General features: G+C 41.0%; 1 protein-coding gene across 2 annotated transcripts in view; it reads left to right on the forward strand.

Moving 5' to 3' along the window:
- Slc9a2 (solute carrier family 9 member A2) overlaps positions 1-20,486 on the forward strand; it is a 91,019-nt gene that overhangs the window by 17,440 nt on the left and 53,093 nt on the right. For both annotated transcript variants that reach the window (XM_076832695.2, XM_076832696.2), the window contains exons 2-3: positions 12,571-13,034; positions 20,152-20,402. In XM_076832695.2, coding sequence (XP_076688810.2) covers positions 12,571-13,034; positions 20,152-20,402 — 715 coding nt within the window. The remainder of the gene's footprint in view (positions 1-12,570; positions 13,035-20,151; positions 20,403-20,486) is intronic.

Raw genomic sequence — 20,486 nt, forward strand, 5'->3', positions numbered from 1 at the left:
ATGCTTAGCAGCATAACTCACTCTTGAGTCTCGGTTGTTTCCTCTTGAGATCGTGTGGCTGACTAGGAGCAGCAGCCCCAATCACAAGAGAGGATTGTACCATGTAGCACAGGAAAAGATCAAAAGTCAAACTTGCAAGTCTGGTTTCTACTGAGAGCATACTACTTTTACATCATTGCAAAGTCAAAAAAATCATATGGGACACTCATAAATTAGGCCTGTAAGTTTTTGTTTTCCTTTTGCAGTATTGAGGATTGAACCCAGGGCCTCACACTTACTAGGCAGATGGTCTACCTCCTGGCTGCATCCCCAGCCCTAGGCATTGTCTGTATTTAAACCTGGTTATATTTAAGGAAGCTAAGCCTAATGGGTGTGACACCTATGTACTTGATAGACAAGTTAGTGCTGATCCAAATTAGTACAGTTCTCAGCGATTGTTACTAAAAGAGAAATAAATAAATGTATAGAGATAGCTATCATACTTTGGTCGTTGAAATGGGAAGGCTGTTTTGAAATATTTAAGCGAAGGGTATTCATGTTTTGCTCCTTGACTAAATAGCATAGGCAAAAGGGAGCCACACTGGGATAGAGCTCAGGAGGTCATGGGATAAGCTTTGAAGTGGCTTCATCATCTGACAAGTAAACTCTTTGGGTAAGTTAGACACCATCCTGGCAATTACTAATTACTTAAATCAAAATGTTACTTCCTCTCATTGAAGAGAGGTCCTTTCCTTCAGAAATACATCTCTAAAAATATCAATCTAGCAGTTTAAATATTAGAACAGTCCTTGTGCTCTTTTTCGCTAAGTATTACTTCAAATAAACCAATAGAATAAACATGCATTTCATGGAAGACTGAGCTACCATGTTAATGTGCTGTAATCTGCTCACGTCCATTTCCCTATTCTCTGACATTTTACTGAGACTGCTTTTTTTCATGTTACTTATTTTCCCCTTTCAAATGCCAAATATTCTCACATCTTGCTTCTTATTTTTGAACAGCCTACGCATTGCACATTTTAATTTGGCACTCCTAGACTTGCTACCCAGAAGCCCAGTTCATAGTCTCTTTCAGCAGATGGGTTAGTACTTTGGGTCATACCACACAGTGGCTGTGCCCACCAGCAGAGATCCATTTACCAGCACCCTCTCTTCTGCCTGTTTGTTTAGCAGTGTTTATGCAGTTATGTCAATATTTCATTTTGCTTTGCCATCATTATTTTATAACAATGAGAAAGAAAGAAAAAAATGACTGGCGATTATCTCTGTTATGATGAAATGCACGTAACACAAAGTTTACCATATTAACCATCTGAAGTGCACAGGTGAGTGCATTAAGCCTATTCACGTTGTTGGGCCACTGCCACCAACAGCCATCACCAGGACTTTTTCATCTTCCCTCATGAAACTCTGGACCTACTCCACACTCGTTTCTTGATCCTCCCGCTGACTTCTATTCTACTTTCTGTCTCAATTATGAACTGGTCGATTCTATTTCTATCCAATCACTCACTAAGTGGATTCACACAGTAGTGTGTGTGTGTGTGTGTGTGTGTGTGTGTGTGTTTGGTGACAGTGAAGATTATAAGGAAGAACAGTATTGTTCTTTCAACCTTAATGAAATTGAGGCAAAGGTGGAAATCACCAGCAGTCATAAAAGCATAAACCTTCTGTGTAATCAGGTGTGAACCAGTTGTTGTATATTCTATTGGGAAATAAAAGAACATAATTAAAGATTAAAGAAAATAGTAAGTGTTAGAACTAAGAATGTGAGGCTTGTGACAGAAGGTGAGGTTCAAGGTTCTGAGCTTTCAGCTTCGGGAATCCCCAATCAGAACATGCACATCTGATGTGCATCTTTTTAGACTCCGCGTATAATTGCTCATGGAGACTAAGGAGACCCAAGGCATGATAAGAACTTTTTTCTTCATTGCAATTTTTGTCTGCCTACACTAGAAAACACTCTGATTTCTCTACACTCTCATAACCCTTCTGACGCCAAATGTATGGATATTTTTTTTCACACCACAACCAATTCTCTGCTTCTCCGTGGAGGCCAACTGGGTGTCCTAAAATTTAGTTCTGTCATTAATTACCTGGCATTAGTGCAAAACTCAAGTTTAGGAGCTCAGTCCCACTTTGTATGCCATACATCCGAACAACTGGGTATAAACTGGGGTTCCATGATGTCCTCCACAGATTTGAGAATTTGCTACAGTAGCTCACAGAATTTAAAGGAAACACTTCAGTTTTCTGATCACCATAAAAGATAAAATGAACAGCTGGATGAACCACAGGGCAGGGTCTGGTGCAGAACTTCCCTGTTCCCTGCTGTCTCAACATGTCCTGGTGTTCACAAGTCAGAAGCTCTCTTAACCTCACTGTTCAGGGTTTTCATGGATGCTCCATTTAGAGAGGCAACTACCACTTAAGTCACTGGCTATTGGTGATTAACTGAACCCCCAGCCCTTCCTAGAGTTCAGGTGTGGGGGTGAGGTGGGGGTGTTAAGGTTCCAATAATGTTTTGGTCTTTATCACTGTTAGCTCTATCCTGAAGCTGCCCAGGGGTCCCCAGCCACCAATCATCTCCTTGGCATATACAAGAAACTCTTACGACTTCAGAAATTCCAAGGGGCTTGGCTCCTTCCTCTGTGTCAGGAACCAGGGACAAATATTATAACCAAAGAGGCTCCTGCTACCCTTATCATTCAGGAGATCACAAGGTTTTAGGAGCTTTGTGGCAGGAACTAGAGCAGAGACCAAATATGTATGTATTATGTCACAACCTGCTACGTATTGTATGAGACAATGGAAGCCAGAAAATGTATAAAATTTGCCCTGTTTTATTCACAGGGCAAGCTGTGAACATTTGTTATGAGGGGTGCATTAGATCCTCAAATGGATCTGAGAACTGTCCTCCTTGGATTTTAAAGATGAATGGGCTACCTTTCTATGTGGTGGTTGAAAGCTGGAATTTGGAATCAGTTGACTTGTTTTGTAGGGGTTCTTTACCAAGTTGAAGTTCTTTCTTATTCCTAGTTTGTGAGAGTTTTTAATCACAAATGTGTATTGAGTTTTGTCAAATACTTTTAATGTATCCATTGATATAATCCTATAATACTTTATTCTGTTGCTATGATGGATTTCATTGATACATTTTTGGATATTGAGTTATCCTTGCATCTCTGGACTAAACTTCATTTGATCATGGTGAATACCTAATTTTATGTACTGCTGCATAGTTATTTGCTAACATTCTGATGAAGATTTTTGCATCTACTCATAAAGGTCATCAGTCTGTTTTCTTTGTCTCATTTTGGAATGAGGGCAATACTAACAATGAAATGAAGTGGGTATTGTTCTCTCCTCTTATATTTTCTGGAAGAGGTTGTATGCAGTTGGTGTTATTTTGTGGAATTCACTAGTGAAATTACCTGGGCCTGACACATTTCTTTTTGGGGGCATTTTAAATTCATAATCTCAATTTTTAAACTTTTTTTTTTTTTGCTAGTGATAGGGGTAGTCAAATGATTTCCTCCATATTGGGTAAATTGTGGCTGTTTACAGTTTATGAGGAATTGGTCCATTTCAGTTAAGATAGGAAGAGCTTAGGGTTGATCAAGGCATTCCTTTGATAAGCCTTTGATGACAGGGTCTGTAGGGATAGCCCTGTAAATCAGTATATTTGTATCTCCTTTCCCTTTTTCGGTCATAGGTTGGGAGGGAGTTGTCTGATTATTGTAGAGTGGTAGGAATCCAGGTTTCCCAAGTTGTCTTTGCTGCCCCAAGAGGAGGGAGGATTCCTTAGCACCTAGTTTGGTAGAGAATCCAATCTCCCTCTTTTTGTTTTCTCCCAGTGGGGAAATTGGGGAGTTCCCTACCTTCTGGCAAAGGTGGAAGCTACAGGACCCACTCACACTGTGCTGGAGTCAGGCCAGGGTTTCATGGGCGATGTTTGGCTGGAGTAGAGCAACTATCGTCTAGCACTTTTCTTTCCTTAGACTCTTTCTGAAGTCCCTTATCCAGATAAAGCAGGGTATGTTTGGGAGTTTGTTGTCTGTGCCCATTGGCATTTTCTGGTTGCCAGTTTCTTCAGCTCCAAGTCTGGGACCTGTTGGAAGCAAAACAAGTATCAAGAGAACCTAGCTCACGGCATTATCATGCTCCTGGTCCAGAGGTCCTACCAGTCTTCCTTCTTCTCTCACCTTCTAGAATTGTCCTCTTTTTGTTTTATTTATCATGTCTACCATACCTGGGCTCTTTAGATGGACTGAGTGGGAAGAATGGAGACGTGTTCATTACACCCACAATGAATCACAGCACTTTCCTGTCCTTCTGTCCTCATTTCCTACCATGTTCCTTCATTTCCCAAGCTCCAGCCAGAGTAACCTCCTTGCTCAGATGCCTCTGGCTCAGGACCTGCATCTATGTTCTATAAGTAGACATCTGTTCTTTTTCTTCAATCTTAATTTTTCTTAGCTTTTATGTTTTTGCACAGATTTTAAGTGATTTCAAGACTACCTATCATCTATTTTGAAACTCTTTACTATGGCCACTGATGATGATCTATCCCCTCTTAGTAAGTGAGGATTATCTGTTAGTTTTGTACATCTCCCTGCCCCTGCCCCGCAGTGTTAGACTCTGGACCTTCATGGAATTTTCCACAGTTGTAGAAATAAAAGAGAAACTTGTCAGGGTTTGTTGGTTGTGTCTCTTTATCTACCTGCTCCAATAACCTGGTGCAGTTATGCTGTCTTTCCGTATTGGCGTATGGTTTCTAACTTTGTGTGAACTTTGGGTGCCTCTGCACACCATTATCTAGAGGTACAGTTTTATCCCTGTGATTCATTGTGGGTGTAATGAACACGTGGGCAATGCATGGTCAGTGGTGTTGGGCGTGTATTGAGTTTTGTCAAATACTTTTAATGACAGCATTACCCTTTAGGAAGCTGTAGCTCTCCTCTCATGTTCTATGGAAAATTTTTGCCACTCCTTCTAGCTAAATCTTCTATCAATTCATTAACCTCTGTGCTATTTTCAAGGAGATTCTAATTGATATTTTCCATCTAGATTTTTCTCCCCTGAATTTTTTTTTTCTTTTTTGTCTTCTCCACTTCTGTAAATGACCCTACTGTACACTCAGTTACTGGAACCCCAAACTGTGGATCCATCCTTGACCACCTGTCAAACATCCTCATCCGGCAACATATTCTATCAGAGCAGCTGTCAGAATACACCCTGCCTGCAACCTCTTGTCCTACTGACCCCACATCTTAATGAGGACACCCACCAGCCCTCTCCTGGAATACTGAGAAAGATTCCTGGCTGGTGTGCCTGCATTCATTCTTTAGCGGCAGCCAGAATGACCCTTCACAGCTGTGAATCTCATCATGACCTTCGTCTTCACCAAAGCCTCCCATGGCTTCTCATTGTTCTCAGGACGTAGCCATCATCTGATCATCATGGGCTCCGCATACTCCAGCACTTTCCTGTCCCTCTGTTCTTCTTCCCTACCATATTCTCCTTCACTCCTTAAGCTACAGCCTAAGCAGCCCCCTCGCTCAGGGTGCTGTTGATTCAGGGCCTGCATCTTTGTTCTTTGCTTCCTTATTCTGAAAAGTTCTTCTACCTTGTTTCTTCCCTGAAGAAACATTCATTCAGGGTTTTCATACCTGCTCCTATTTATGTGTTGGCTGATAGGTTTAATGTTTCCCACCACTAAATCGTGTCCTGATGGTGCAGGGACTTTGTGTAAGTCCCTGCTGTATCCCTTAGCATATCTGCTGTGATAAGATATCACATGTACATGATAAGATATCAGTAAATATATATGGAAGGAAGTAAAAATGATTAAATGAGGTTGATCACTTTTATTGTCCCCATTTTTCATAATGCCTTGATAAATAATCCTGGTACATGAAGCTGTTCTTGAATTTTTTCACTTACATCAACATGCCATCTGCAAAAGATAGAGTTCCTAGTTTTGTTAGATGTAGGTGTTCTTTTACACTGCGAAGTAGCCACATTCTTCTGAGAGTCTCGTTTTCCTGTTTCTTATGGGATTGTGTACAAGTCCCTTTGGGGTCTGGGCTGTTCTTAAGCTTTATACTCTCATGTTTACAGACAACTTCTTGTTTATATTTCTGCTGATGGTCAATCATATCCATCTGGCTCAATTTTTTCACTGAACAGTTTTGGATCGCTTGATTTCCAAATTCTGTTCTCTGGTCCCTTGTCCTTTGCGAGGGCTTCTCCCTGTCACTCCCGAGCGTGGAAGTCCAGGTGCTCTGAGATTTCTGCTCTAGCTCCCACTAGCCCTGGGGTAGGGATGCATCGTCCACAGTTAGCTTTCAGGCCTTGTGCAGTATGGCTTTTTGCTGTTTGTCTCCTGTCTCCTCTTCACCCTGAGCACCAGGCCAGGTACACCATCCCTTCCTCATGGTCCTCAGACTTTCATCAAGCCTTTGTAATGGGGGACACACAGCAGTTCTATTTTCTACTCCCCCTTGGAATAGAAAAGCCATATCCAGCAACCTCAGTGCCACCCCCTCTCCCCCAGCATTCATCACATCTCCTGTTTTATAGCATGTATCACTTTCTACCCTATATCATAATCAATTATGGTCTTGTCTTATCTTTTGTGCTAAATATAGGCTCCTTGAAGACAGAGTTCATTCTGATTCAACTCCAGGTCCCTCAGACTCTTGTACACAGAAGGCGCTCAGTATACCATCTGACTAAAGGTTTAACTCCGTGTTTTTTCTTTTTCTTTTTTTTCCCCTTCCAAAGTCTATCACGATGGTTCTTCTTCTTCTTCTTTTTTTTTTTTTTTTGTATGTGGCCACATCATTTTGAAAAATTAAATAGTATTCAAACTCTGCTTTGGATTAACCTAAATAACAAATAACTTTTTAACTTTTCATGTATATTTTCAATAAGTTTAGTATCATAAGTCCTCTGTAAATGTAACAAGTGGTACATTTTTTAAAAACCACCTCTTTATTTACAGCTGTATTATTTTGGGTGGAGTGGTTTGTAAATGTATCTTTTTATCTAGCATATGACTGAATGTTATGATAAATATATCCTCACTTTAATAAGTTTCTATATAGATCCATTAATTCTGCTCTATTTATTGAATTCTATTTATTAAATTCTGTTTATTTTATGTATTGTTTGCTTATTTCTGATTCTTTTGCATTATTTATTTGCTCAATAGAATTTAATTTTCAGAAACCAATTCTATTATACATTCTTTGTCCTCTTGAGTTATCACATAGCAGGTTTGTTGATCTGATTGAAATGGTGCTTTTCACTATTTTCTGTTTCTGTATGTCTCTTGCTTATTGCAGTTCTGTTTTAAGATCTATACTATGTGCATTGAGATACTTAAAAATCAGAATTTTTAGGCATGGAAGAATTTGCTTATCCCTCTTAATACTTTTTAAAACAAGTTTAATATGTCCAAAAATGGAAGCCTTCTCTTTCCCAGCCAAATAGGCAGGACCTTGGGTCATTCTTGACTTGCAGTCCAGGGCTTCCCAGAGTGTTCTTTGAGGATCACCAGCCCTGAGACCCTGTGCCTGGACCAGCAGGCACCATCAGTGTGTGGTGCCTGTTGGTACCCACAGGGACTTGCCCTGTATTTAACCTGAGCTTGGCAAATATTTGCTGATCCAATTGATGCCATTATTTTCTCTTCAAGCTCTTTTAAAATATAGAACAAAAAAAAAAAAAAATAAATGAAATCTAGAACATTTCATAGAATGTTTGTATTTGTCTTTGCCTAAAGCTAATGCTTGCTCTCCTGAGATTCTATCTCTACTCTCCACCACTATGTCACCTTCTTCTCATGCTAATTAGAACAGTGTGGTTGGTTTGTTTGGGGGTTTTGTTGTTGTTGTTTAGACTTATTTTGACTGTTTTTGTTGGAGGCGGTTTTCTGATTTTAACTTTTACATTGTTGCTCTCTGTGGATCCTGCTATCTGGAAGCTTCCTGTGTTGTCTCACACTTTGTTCCTTCCATAATTTGACAGATAGGTTATTTTAGATGTAATGAAAAAATACAGTGAATTCATCACATTGCACATATTCACAGATCTTTAGTTTTTAAGCTCAATTAATTTCAGCACTTGTATACAGAGAAAAACTAAAATAGATTCACTCGAATAGAGCAATCTCTTCACTGTATGTTTTGTGTAAGCGACCTCTAATCTTGTTTGCTTTCACACCACATTACTGCAATTAAAATAAAACAATAATTTTTTAAGGCACCAACCCTCATTGACTTTTATGTACTAGTAACAAAAGTTGAGTGACTCAAGATCTGTCCCAAATACCCTAAACAGAAATTAGCAGGAAATACACTAAGCCAGGAATTGGTAATGTTATTGCCTGGGGCCCTAATGTGGCCTGGCTTTATATGGCCTGTAAGGTAAGTTTTACATTCTTAAGTGATTCTAATTAAATCTAGCCAGTAATCCCAGTGGCTCTGGAGGCTGAGGCAGGAGGATCGGGAATTCAAAGCCAACCTCAGCAAATTCAGCCAGGCCCTAAGCAACGCAGTGAAACCCTGTCTCTGAATTAAATACAATATAGGGCTGGAGATGTGCCTCAGTGGTTGAGTGTCCCTGAGTCTAATCCCTGGTATCTGCCCCTGCCCCATAAAAAAAGATCAAATCTAAAGAAAAATATTTTGTGACTTATAAAATTGTACAGGATTCTAGTTTCCATATGCATGAATATGTAATTGGAATAAGAATAAACTTTGACTGAAACTCACTTGTTTTGCTATGATCTGTGGCTACTTTTGCACTGCAAAGACTAGTAAATATAGACCTCAAGTCGAAAATAGTTACCATGTAAACCTTTACAGAGAAAAAGTGATCAGTCTCTGGACTATACAGATTATAGCTCATGGTTCATCAAAGAAGGTCGGGTACATTTCTTGGTCATATTAGGTGGAATGATAATGCTGAGAAAATCCCATTCTACTAACTTTATTTTTCCCTGGAAGAAATACTTAAAGGGGAGGCATGAATGCATTGTACATTTGTGATAGATGACTTATTTGCTTTATTCTGTGAGTATTGGAATTTAAGAAGCCTTTCTAATTTGTTTACACCGTTTATTTTACTGATGCCTTTTTTTATTCTGGTGGCTCACAAAAGCACAGACACTTACACACACAAAGCCTTCCTTGTCAGCAGAGCATTATACTTTACAATTCAACAGTTCTGCTTATGTTCACCAAATAGCAAGGAAATAAGATCTATGGCCACCGCCTTTCATATCACCCCTTCTTGACCCTGGGTCAACTGGGCAGATTCAGCAGGGACTATCTTCAGAAGAGTAAATCAGATCGATTTTTGAATGACAAAATTGAAATTCCTATGAGAAGGGACAGCAGATTTTTTAGAAATGAGAATGCCTGATTTCCTCAACCAATGTTCCTGCATTTGTTGCGGTTTTTTCCTGATTGTAGTACGACCTAGTTTCTCTGTTTCTTGCTTCCTCCACACCCCTTTGGCCTTCTGTCCCAGTGGCCCTTCTTCCTAATTGCACCCTGCATATCGGTTGCTATATTTTATTTGCTTCTCCTTGATTGTTTCAGGCTGGCTTGGTCTCCTGGTGGGTCAGGGTCAGTTAGGTCGCTTGAGCTTTGGCTTCTGAGATGCATGTAGAGGCTCTGATCTCTGCTCTCCCAACCACCTGGATTCTTAGCTGGGGAGCCTCCATGTGAGAGCACTGGGTCTCCAAGGTCAAGGAGGTGAAAGGAAAGAAAAAAGGCACAAAAAGCAAGTGGGAGCTTCCAAAAACAGGCCTTGCCTATCTTCTGATTCATATCCAAGGGCTCCTTTTTAAGTGTTTTTTTTTTTCCCCTGGGCATTCTTTTAAAACTTTTTTTTTTTTTTGCTTTTTCCTGTAGAACAAGGAGAGGTGACTCAAGTTTGGAGGCATTTGTGACATTACAGGTGCAGTGAGAAATCAGAAAGTCACCCACCCAGTTATCCTTACAGATCTTTACCTGGGAGGTGCATTGGTCTCTATTATACAAATGAGTCAGTGGGTGCTGGCCATGCCGGTTACCTGTCCACCATCAGAGGCAGAGAGCAAGCAGGACTGCTGCACCTCAAGCTGGGGGCTGTTATCAGATGGCAGCTTTGAATGCAGGAAGACTTCAGGTTGGGGCTATGTTCCACAAAGGTGTGATTGCACTAGGATCCTGGGAGGCCAGGGAGATGCTCTTGGCAAGTTGCTTATCCTACAGGAAATGTTAATTATAAAAGGACCCAGTGTGTGGGGAGATTGCAAAGATGGCTGTCAGAGGATTTCTTAACTTCTCTGTTCATTGGTTAGGTCAGTGAACTGGGGGTCATGAGTAAAGAACAGCTGAGTTTTACTGCCTATTATAGGACGAATTATAAAATAAGCAACACTGAAGAGCAGTTCAAATACTCCACATACAGATGTCCACTTTATCCTTTAGAAATGAGTTCTGCAAATCCCTTCCAAGTATTGTTTCTTTAGCTCACCAAGTATCTCATACTGTGTTTTTAGTCCTGTTAAAAGGATTTATGTAATAAAACGTGTACGATTGTTTCTTAGGATTTACTCTGTTATTTTAGTGTTACTGTCCTATAATTAGATACATTTCTGTTTTAGTCAATTTATGCTGTTAGAATAGACTGGGATAATTTATAAAGACAGACATTTATTTTCTCACAGTTCTGGAGGCTAAAAGTCCATGATCAGGGCGCCAGCATTTGGTGTCTATCGAGGGCCCTTGTGTCCTCACATGGTGGAAGGCAGAAAGGCAAATCAGAGTGGAATAGTGCAATCACCAAACCCTGCAAGAAGTCTCTTTCTTAAAGGCCTTTGTTTTTCTCCAAGGTCCCACCTGTTAATACTATCACACTGGAATTTTGGAGGGGATGTATTTAAACTATAAAATGAACATATTCTGCTTTACTTCTAAAATATACTAAATGCCTTCTGAAGGACTTGCTATTGTCTTGCAAATAAACGCTGTTCTCATTTAAGCCCTGTCAAGTGATCTTCCTGAATTAGGTTTCTGTTCCTCAACTTTGCATCGCTGAAACAAAATATCTAAAGAAATAACTTAAAGGAGAAAGGATTTAGGAGGCTCACAGTTTCACAGATTTTAGTCTACGGCCGGCCAGCCTACTTCGTTGCCCTGGACCTGAGGCAAGGCAGAACTTCATGGCAGAAGGTGGAGAAAAGCTGCCCATCAGCTCATGTCAGCTGGAAAGCAGAGAGAGAGTGAGAGAGGGGAAGGGACCAGGGACAAGATATAGTCCCTCAGGGAATGACCTCAGTGACGTACAGTCATGCCCCACCTGGCTACAGGTACCACCCAGTGGTCCAATCAAATTATGAATCTATCAGTGGATTAATCCATTGATGAGGTCAGAGTCCTCGTGATCCTTTCAGTTCCCCAAACTCCACCTCGGAAAATGGCTGCAGTGGGAACCAAGCCTCCAACACCGGAGCCTTTGGGAGACATTTCAGATCCAAACCATAGTTGCCCGTTGGTGTTGGCCTTTCTCTGCCCCTTTCTGCCACAGGACTCCTCTCGTGCATTCTATGTGTTAAAGCTACACTGGACTCTATCTTGGTTTGGGAAGTGGATGTTTCCCTCCTACCTGTCTATCCTTTCAGTGTGCATGGATCCTGGCTCCTCCTTGGTGTCTTCCCAGCACATTGATTTCTCCTCTGTATTTTCACAGCTCTTAGCTGGGCTCAGTTCCACTTAGCCTTGTATATTGGAGTAAGTCACAAATAATAGATCCTATAACTTGACTGGAAGCTCTTTGAAATTGAACATCGTGGTAAACTTATATCTTTCATCAAGTAGCTATTGATGCATCTTGATGAACTGATTTGTTGTTTCTGAAGGATCATATATCTCAAAAATTAAATATATTCAGCATCCCCAGTGAAAGAATCTGAAATGAAAAATAAATATTATTATTTTTTATGAGTGCCAGAGATGGCAACAGTAATCCCCAGATGGGTTTGTGACCAGCCACCTTGGTAATACCCTAGATATCTTGGAGCCTTGGTGGCCCTTAAATTTTAAAAAATCATGAAAATGACTGCCTTGCTTATATGTAAGGGTTTTCATAAGGATGCAATGTTACATCTGAAAATGTTGGGAAATCGCTGAATTGTTTTACATACAAAATTTTGTTGTTTTATTTCATTTCCACAGTCCCAGCATTTAAGAAAAATTTAATAGGGGTTTACAAAAAAAAATTTTTTTAAAAAAAGTAACATGGAGATGATGTGTATCTGTAGCACTGTAATTTTGATTTATAGTCCAGTTTGTACCTTGATAGTGGTTAATGGCGTGGACATAAATAAATAAATGTGAACGGTGTTGAGGGAATCATCTGATTTACCTTGTAATCTGCAAAGCCAGTCTCTAGTGAATTATACTGGGAGACCTGGCAGATTTTGAAATTACACCCATTGGTTAGAAAAAAACAAATATCCCTTCCCCATAGTTCCTGCATAACCCAGATTTTTCGTGTTTTCGTTATCAGGCTTCCATCTCTATCACAAGTTGCCCACCATCGTGCCCGAGAGCTGCCTTCTCATAATGGTCGGACTTCTGCTTGGTGGCATTATCTTTGGTGTGGATGAGAAGTCTCCCCCCGCGATGAAGACCGATGTGTTCTTCTTGTATCTCCTGCCTCCCATCGTGCTGGACGCCGGCTATTTCATGCCCACTCGCCCCTTCTTTGAGAACATAGGCACTATTTTCTGGTATGCCGTGGTAGGAACACTTTGGAATTCCATTGGCATCGGGGTCTCCCTGTTTGGCATTTGCCAGATTGAAGCCTTTGGCCTTAGTGACATCACTCTGCTCCAGAACCTGCTCTTTGGCAGTTTGATCTCAGCCGTGGACCCGGTGGCCGTGCTCGCTGTCTTTGAGAACATCCATGTCAACGAGCAGCTCTACATCCTGGTCTTTGGGGAGTCCCTGCTGAATGATGCTGTCACAGTGGTGAGTAACACGTCATGGCGTTACTGTAGCCTAGCACCCGGAGTCCGGTGCTCACCTGCATCTTAGCAGGTTTCCTCCGAGGACGCAGAGGAACAAAACCAAATGCACTTTCTCCACCATATTGTGAGAACAAGGTGCCTCCGACTGCTGCTGTTAGTGGGTGTTTCTCCACCCAGCCACCAGCTAGGTGTCCTGGAATTCAATTCAGTTCTGACAGCCCACCTGCAGATAGCATCAGATCCCCCAGGTGCAGGCTCATCCCCAAGGGCTCCTCCCCCTCTGATGCCCATCCCAAGCCCCAGGTGTTTTACCTGTGCATCTGATAGAGAGGCCCCAAGTTGGAGGGTCTTATGACCTCTTCCTTGCCAGAGAAGCTCACAGCACTCAGGGAAACACATTTGCTGGTTTTACTAAGGATATTACAAAGGATACAGATGGAGAGAGGGAGCAGAAGCTTCCATGAGCTCTGTGGGTGCACCGCCCTTCAAGAACCTCCACATGTTCAGCTTTCCAGGTGTTCTCTGAACCCTGCCCTTTTGGAGTTTTATGGATGCTTCATCACATAGGTGTGGCTGAATGTTAAACCACTGGATACTAGTGATAAAATTAACCTTCAGCCCCTTTGTCCTCTTTGGAGGTCGGAGTAAAAGTCCCAACCTTTTAATCTCACCTTGGTCTCTCCTGTGGCCAGCTCCAATCCTGAAGCTACACTGGGGCCACCAGCCATCAATCATTAGCATGCACTTCAGAGATTCCAAGCATCTTATAAGTTGTCTGCCAAGAAAGTGGGCAAAGACCAAATACATATATCACAGTATCATAGCCCCTCATTTATATTAATGCTCCAGTGTCACTGCCTTGAAATTCTTTATACTTTTCTAAATGTATTGCTTACTTTTTATTTAATATTGTACAACTGGGCCCCCATTTTCGTTTTGCACCAGGTTTCACAAAATATGTAGCTAGTCCCTTCATATAAGAGCCTGGTCCTCAGAGGAGCATGAATGTGACTGTGGTCTTTGTGACTCGGATGATTTAGCATTTTGGCATTTTTAAATGTGATGGTCTTTCAGAGCAATGTAACACTTCAGATCCCAGAAGTCTTTGTGAGAAGTAATGCCACCCCACCGATATGCGATATGTATAACATCTGTGGAACAACAATACCTACTAAGTGCCCATTCTCTACCTGGTGGCAGCTTATGTATTATGTTAACAATCTTCATGAAAATTTTTGCCACATGTTCATTTTCTGTTACTACCCAACCAGCACATCCCTAGTTCTCATCATTTTCTCCTAAGTGGGTATTTAACTGAAAAACAACTTATTTTTAATTCTCTTTTAATTGCCACATAATTAGATTCAGAGGCTGTTATGATCTTAAGGTTTAGCACAATTCCACACTCAGGCAAGGGTGGAGAGAAAGGCTGAGGAAACATCCCCCCTTGCCCACAGATCTGCAGACAGCTCTTCCTGTAACATTTAGAGATTCCCGAGTGATCCTGGAATGATAAACCAATTAGCTAGCTCTGGCAGTGCTGTAGTGGGGTGACCGATGTGATAACCACTAACCTTTAGTGAATGCTTCCCTTGTGCTCAGCTCTGTGAGAACCTATGAAGCAGGTATTGTTCCCATTTGCAGATAAGAAAATTGAGGCAGGGGAAATGTTAAATAAAGCATGATTTAAATAACAATTTTAAATACCCTTTCTATTAACTCCTACCCTTAAAATGTTACTCCTAACTTAACAGCCTACATAGAGACCATTGTCCTCTGTTAATTATATTCTACGGCAAACATGGATCTCTGAAACTAAAATATCATCTCTAAGGCTATCTATTAATTCTATATGGATATTGTTATGTAGACAATTTATGGAAAGTTTATTGACCATAATTTTAGAGCGTCTGCTAAGATAGGTGTTTAAGATTGCTGTTAGCTCACTCCCAAAACCAAACCAAATTCATATATTCTATTATTTATTAACAGTCATTAACTTACCAATATTAAATTTTAACTTGAAACTGCCACAATATCGAAGACATTTTATAACTCACTGTAACTTCCTCAGGCATCAAGCTTTCCACAGTGACTTCAGTATGTAAATTTTACCCTTGTTGAAGGAGACTGTGGAAATTTGCATGTGGAATGCTTGGAGTGAATCTATTAATGAAAAGGAAACTTGACAGAGAAAGAAGAGCCCTTGCTGCTCTCCTTCTTGGGGGTGCTCAGCAGAGTCAGGCCAGTTCCAGAATGCTTCCCATTTATACTGCGTCCCTGCTTCTCAGAAAATTTCTCAAACGCCTGAGTCTCCATCCATTCTGAAGGCTTTTCCAGAATCATATTTCAGGAAGGGATCAGGATAAGTCAGTGTTTAGAGTGTGCTAAGGCAGCATCCAAGTCCTGAGCTTCCTCTCAGAGGCACGAAGCCATCCATCCACTGTAGGTTTATGGATGGAGAGTGGGGCCTGACCCAGGGAGGGTAGTGGGCCAGACTGACAGCTTGCCATTCCAATAAGGAAGGGGGACAAGGACAGAGAAAGGACACAGCTGGGTTAGAGGTGAAAGCCATTGTCCACAGCCAGAGCCAGTAAATCAGAACAACTCCAATGGCCCTGTAGAAAAGAGCCTTCCTTGATACCAAGACACTGGCTTGCAAGTATGCAAGCTCTCAGAACCCAGGCCACAGGATGTCAGGGTGTGCCCAAGGGTTTGCCTACCTAATGCCAAAGAACAAACTACCTGTTTCTCCAACTGAATTGGCAGAAGACTGTAGTTAATGGAACATGTCAGGAACAATGAGAACAATGGGGTCAAAATTATTACTTTTTCTCCTACTCAGATATTCTCAAAGAATAGGGGTGGAGATATTTTATTGGAGATTCTTTGATTCATTCTTCCAGTCTTATCTCCAGAAGAGGGACTTATCTCTAGGAGAGAAACTCATAGACTAGAGAAAGGTATTGAAAATGTGGATCATGATGCCTACAGTAAAGGAGTTGTGGTGGAGTGATTTAGGTAAATCAAAGAGAACTAATGTTAAAATTGTAGCTTTAGAGCTCTTAACCTCTTCCCAGGTCATGATGAATCTAATCTGACACGGAAAGGTGAAAGGAAGAAATTCTAGAACAGAAATGTCTCAAAGCAAGAGAAATTGTATATATACATGGTAGATCAAACTTCATGGTATTGTCCAAGACTATCATGTATTAAAATTAACCAAAAAAGGGCAACTAATTGAACAATAAATGTGTGATTTCTAAATAGAAATTTTGTGTTGTCTCTTATAGTTCATATTTTATGAAAATTTTTCAAAATCTGAAGATTCTTCCAGTTCTCAGCTATCTGAGATATCCTTCTACTTCCATAGTAGTCCATAGACAAATGACAAGTTCACATGGTAGTTGTCAACATCATTCTCAGAACCCATTAATGCAGCTATTGAGGAGTTTCACAAATTTCCAAGAAGTCTTAAAGAGCTTCCTCAAGCATTTCCTAGTTTTCTACCCTTAACTAGGCTTGGTTCAGGAAAGCTTGCTCTGAGACAGACGCTGAGATGTACCCCAGGGGCCAGTCAGTGGGGATTCTGAAGTGGAATTTTTGAGGAAGATTGGTAAGCAGTGACCACTTATAATTTAATTTTGACTTTGAAAATAGCAAAATAAATCTGAAATTCATTATGCAAAAGTGATTATCATTTATGTTTTATATAAGAGAAAGTGGCCTGAACACCTTTTTTTTTTTTTTCTGGAATAGAGCACTTTAATAAAACTGTATTTGCAGTTTACATCCTTACTTTACATGGTTCTATGGAATCAGTGCACATTGTAAATCAAAAGTCAAAATAAAGCCAGGCTAGTGGTGTACACCTGTAATCCCAATGGCTCGGGAGGTTGGGTCAGGAGGATGGTGAATTCAAAGCCAGCCTCAGCAACAGTGAGGTGCTTAGCAACTCAGTGAGCCCCTGTCTTTAAAGAAAATACAAAATAGGGCTGGGAATGTGGCTCAGTGGTTGAATGCCCCTGAGTTCAATTCCCAGTACCAAAAAAAAAAAAAGAAATAAAAATAACTAATTCCCAATTATTTATATATATATATATATATATATATATATATATATATATATATTAATCATAACAGACAGAACTTTGATTTCAGTTTAAAAGCATTCAGCTATCAAATTAGCTCACTATGGAATTTAGCAAAGTCATCACTGAAATTTTAATCTCCTAAAAATACAAGTGTCAAGTTGACCCCATCTTTGTATAGAATTGGTGGAGAAATGTTAGCAGCCCTCTTACACAATATATATATATGTACATACCATGCATATATACATATATATTAAAACTTCAAAGGACTTTTCTGTATCAATTCCCTTGGATAAAATTAAAGGATTTAGGTTGAATGAACAAAGTATGGAGATATAGCCAGTTTAACTAAAATAATTTTATCTTGAGCTGATCCACTGATGTCAGGTTCAGTGTCAACCAAGTTGGAGGTCATGGAAGGCATTCTGGTTGTCAAGATAACGTTTCTACCTAAGCCATTTCTTCAAACATGGTGCTGACATCTCAGGCGATTGGTCAAACTGGAGCTTCTGCCCAGTGTGCTGAAAGTCAAGTGCCTGCGACTCTTAATGACATCTAAAGGGATATTTAGAGTCGATTGTACCTTTGATAGAATGATGGATTGAGTTGCCCGAGAAAACAGTTTTGAAAGGATGTTCTTCTGTGACCCTGAACACTTATGTCCCTTGTAGGTCTTAGCAGAGTGCCAGATGGGGTGGGGGCAGGGAGAGGGGGAGGAAGACACCCACTTAAACCCTGGGCTCTGTGTGGGAAAGAAATTTCTGATTTTGTTGAAGAAATGAGGCCTTCACTCAAGAGGCAGTACCATCAACACAAGATGGTGCGTTGCAAAGCAGAGAACAGTCTGGGATGAATCCGAGTGTGCATTGTCAGAGGTCACGGTGAAGGGAGGATTCACAAGGGTTGTGGTCATCCAGGAGGGCTCTTGGGAGAGACAGTAGCGTTAGCTGTGCCTTAAAAAATAAATAAAATTTCCCCAGGTTTAGTGACCAAGTTTTTTTCAAGGGAAGCATCAGGAAAGAAAACCTGGGCAGGAATGAATAAATATAATGTGGTTTGGGAAGCAGTAGTGGAATCCTCACCCAGACTGTGTGTCAAGTGTATTGAGAATATCAGGCCTTCCGGAGTCAGGCAACCAAAGATTTTAATCTTGGGAGTGGAAAGGGCAGCATTTAGAGGAGGTTTCTTGGGGTGACTGTAGGGGGCATTATTGAAAGGAAGCAGTAAGACTCCTGGTGCAAACTAGAGGCAGGGAGCCCTGGAGCCAGGGAGTGTGGGGAGAGAACTTTCATGTCCAAATGGATTAGAGGGACACTATCAGGGTAGAAACAATGTATCACAGAATGGGGGGGAAACCCATCTCTCCTCTCTCTTTCTTCCAAGATGCTTATGACTATCACCTTTGGCTTTGTCAGTTGGAGGCTTGGGGTGTATGTAGCACATCTCTGACCCTCTTTCAGGAAGCTCTTGTTGTAAGCCACTGCTGTTGGTCTCCCATCCTGCAGCCAGCCTCTGGCTGAAAATAGCAAGCAGATGTTACTTGGAACCAGTTTCTTCTGTATTTGGCAAATGATAATGTCTTCAAAATATTGAATTCCTCAAGGGTGGAATTCTCTTTCGTTCTCCTCTCATGTTGTTTTTTGGTGGTAAGACACTAAGTGTTCTTGGGTGTTACATCAATAATCAGGAGAAAGGAAATGCCCACTGCTTTCTCAGGAATTACCCACTTTTTTCAAGCATTTATTGAATCTACTAGGTAACATGGAGGATGTAAACCATAAGGTATTGTTTGATCCCGAGGAACTTATAATCCAGGAGAAAAGAGAAAACAAAGTGTTCCAAACCCGTAATGTGGTATGCTATGTAAATTGTCTCAGGTGAAGCAGAAACTAGTATGGGGTAGCTTTTGCCAGCACACAGGCTGGTTAGCAGGAGGACTCTGACTCACTTGTCCACGTTGAACCTTGAGCACCTTAACCAGGTCAGGAGAACTGCGTTATGATATTGTCTGTGACATTATGTTTTCATTTGACCATGGACAGATTGGATCAATTTTGAGTCTCTCAGAATTGAAATGAAGGTATAGCACAGCCTTTGTCTCCTCTTTAGTTGGCTCACCCCAGGTTCCTAGGTGCTCCCAAAGTTGTAAATATCATGGTGAAAAGCTGTAGGGAAACTGAACTTGTATTTGACTTTCTGGTTTTGTGAAAAAAAAAAAATAGCAGGACTCAAACCATCCTTTCCTATTCTGTTGAACTCAGTACCCCTCCCCCTCCAAGGGTCAAAAGCACATTACTCAGTATGCATGAAGTGCCCAGCATTCTTGAAGTCTTCCCTATCCCAAAGCCACGTAGAGAAACCAAGAAACCAAACAACAGTGTTGACTCATTATTTCAGAGGTATAAAATATGGGCCAGTGTCCAGCTTGTGAGTGCTTTTTCTCCCTCCCCCTCCATATACGCACGCACACAGCCTCTTTGATTTAAGGAACTCTTCTAGCTCCCCTGCAGGCAGGAGGAGACGGGATATGGGGTGAGGACTATGGTGACCTGGGAGGAGGACTACTTTACTTGGGTGCTTCTACTGATGGGTGGGTCCCTTCCACCTTCCATGGAGTGACTCCATGATAGGACCTTGCAGATCTATCCCCAGGAGTGCTGGTAAGATTCTCTGTGACATGTGACTCCTGATGGAGGCTGGTGAACAGCTATTTTCAAATACTCATTCAGGTGATCCTGGAAAACGGGATGATTTCAGAGTAAGTGAAGTAATAACCCTGGAATCTCCTGGCCTTTACTTTTAAAAGTGGTTTTCCTGACAGCATACTTTTATCAAAGATTTGTGTGTGTTTAAAACCACGATATTAATATTTGCGACAAGTAGCTACATAGTGAGTGCCCTGAGTCAGCCTCTTGGGTTCCCAGAAGAAGCGTCCCTCTTAGAAGGCCAGGTAGGTTGTCCGTGTCCAGGAAGACAGAGGGGATCCCAGGGGGTCTTAACAATGTGCTTTCTTTCTCCCCCCAGGTCCTCTACAACTTGTTCAAATCCTTTTGCCAGATGAAAACCATTGAGACCATTGACGTGTTTGCAGGAATTGCTAACTTCTTTGTGGTGGGAATTGGCGGAGTGCTGATTGGCATCTTCTTGGGATTTATAGCAGCATTTACTACTCGTTTCACACACAATATCCGTGTGATTGAGCCGCTCTTTGTCTTCCTGTACAGCTATTTGTCCTACATAACAGCTGAAATGTTTCATCTCTCAGGCATCATGGCGTAAGTATTTCTTTGCTAAAAGCCCTTGATTAGTATATTCCATTGAATTTATGCATTCAAAGAGAAAGAGTAACATTGAATAGG

This window comes from Callospermophilus lateralis, chromosome 14 (assembly GCF_048772815.1).
Source record: "Callospermophilus lateralis isolate mCalLat2 chromosome 14, mCalLat2.hap1, whole genome shotgun sequence".
Lineage (NCBI taxonomy): Eukaryota > Metazoa > Chordata > Mammalia > Rodentia > Sciuridae > Callospermophilus > Callospermophilus lateralis.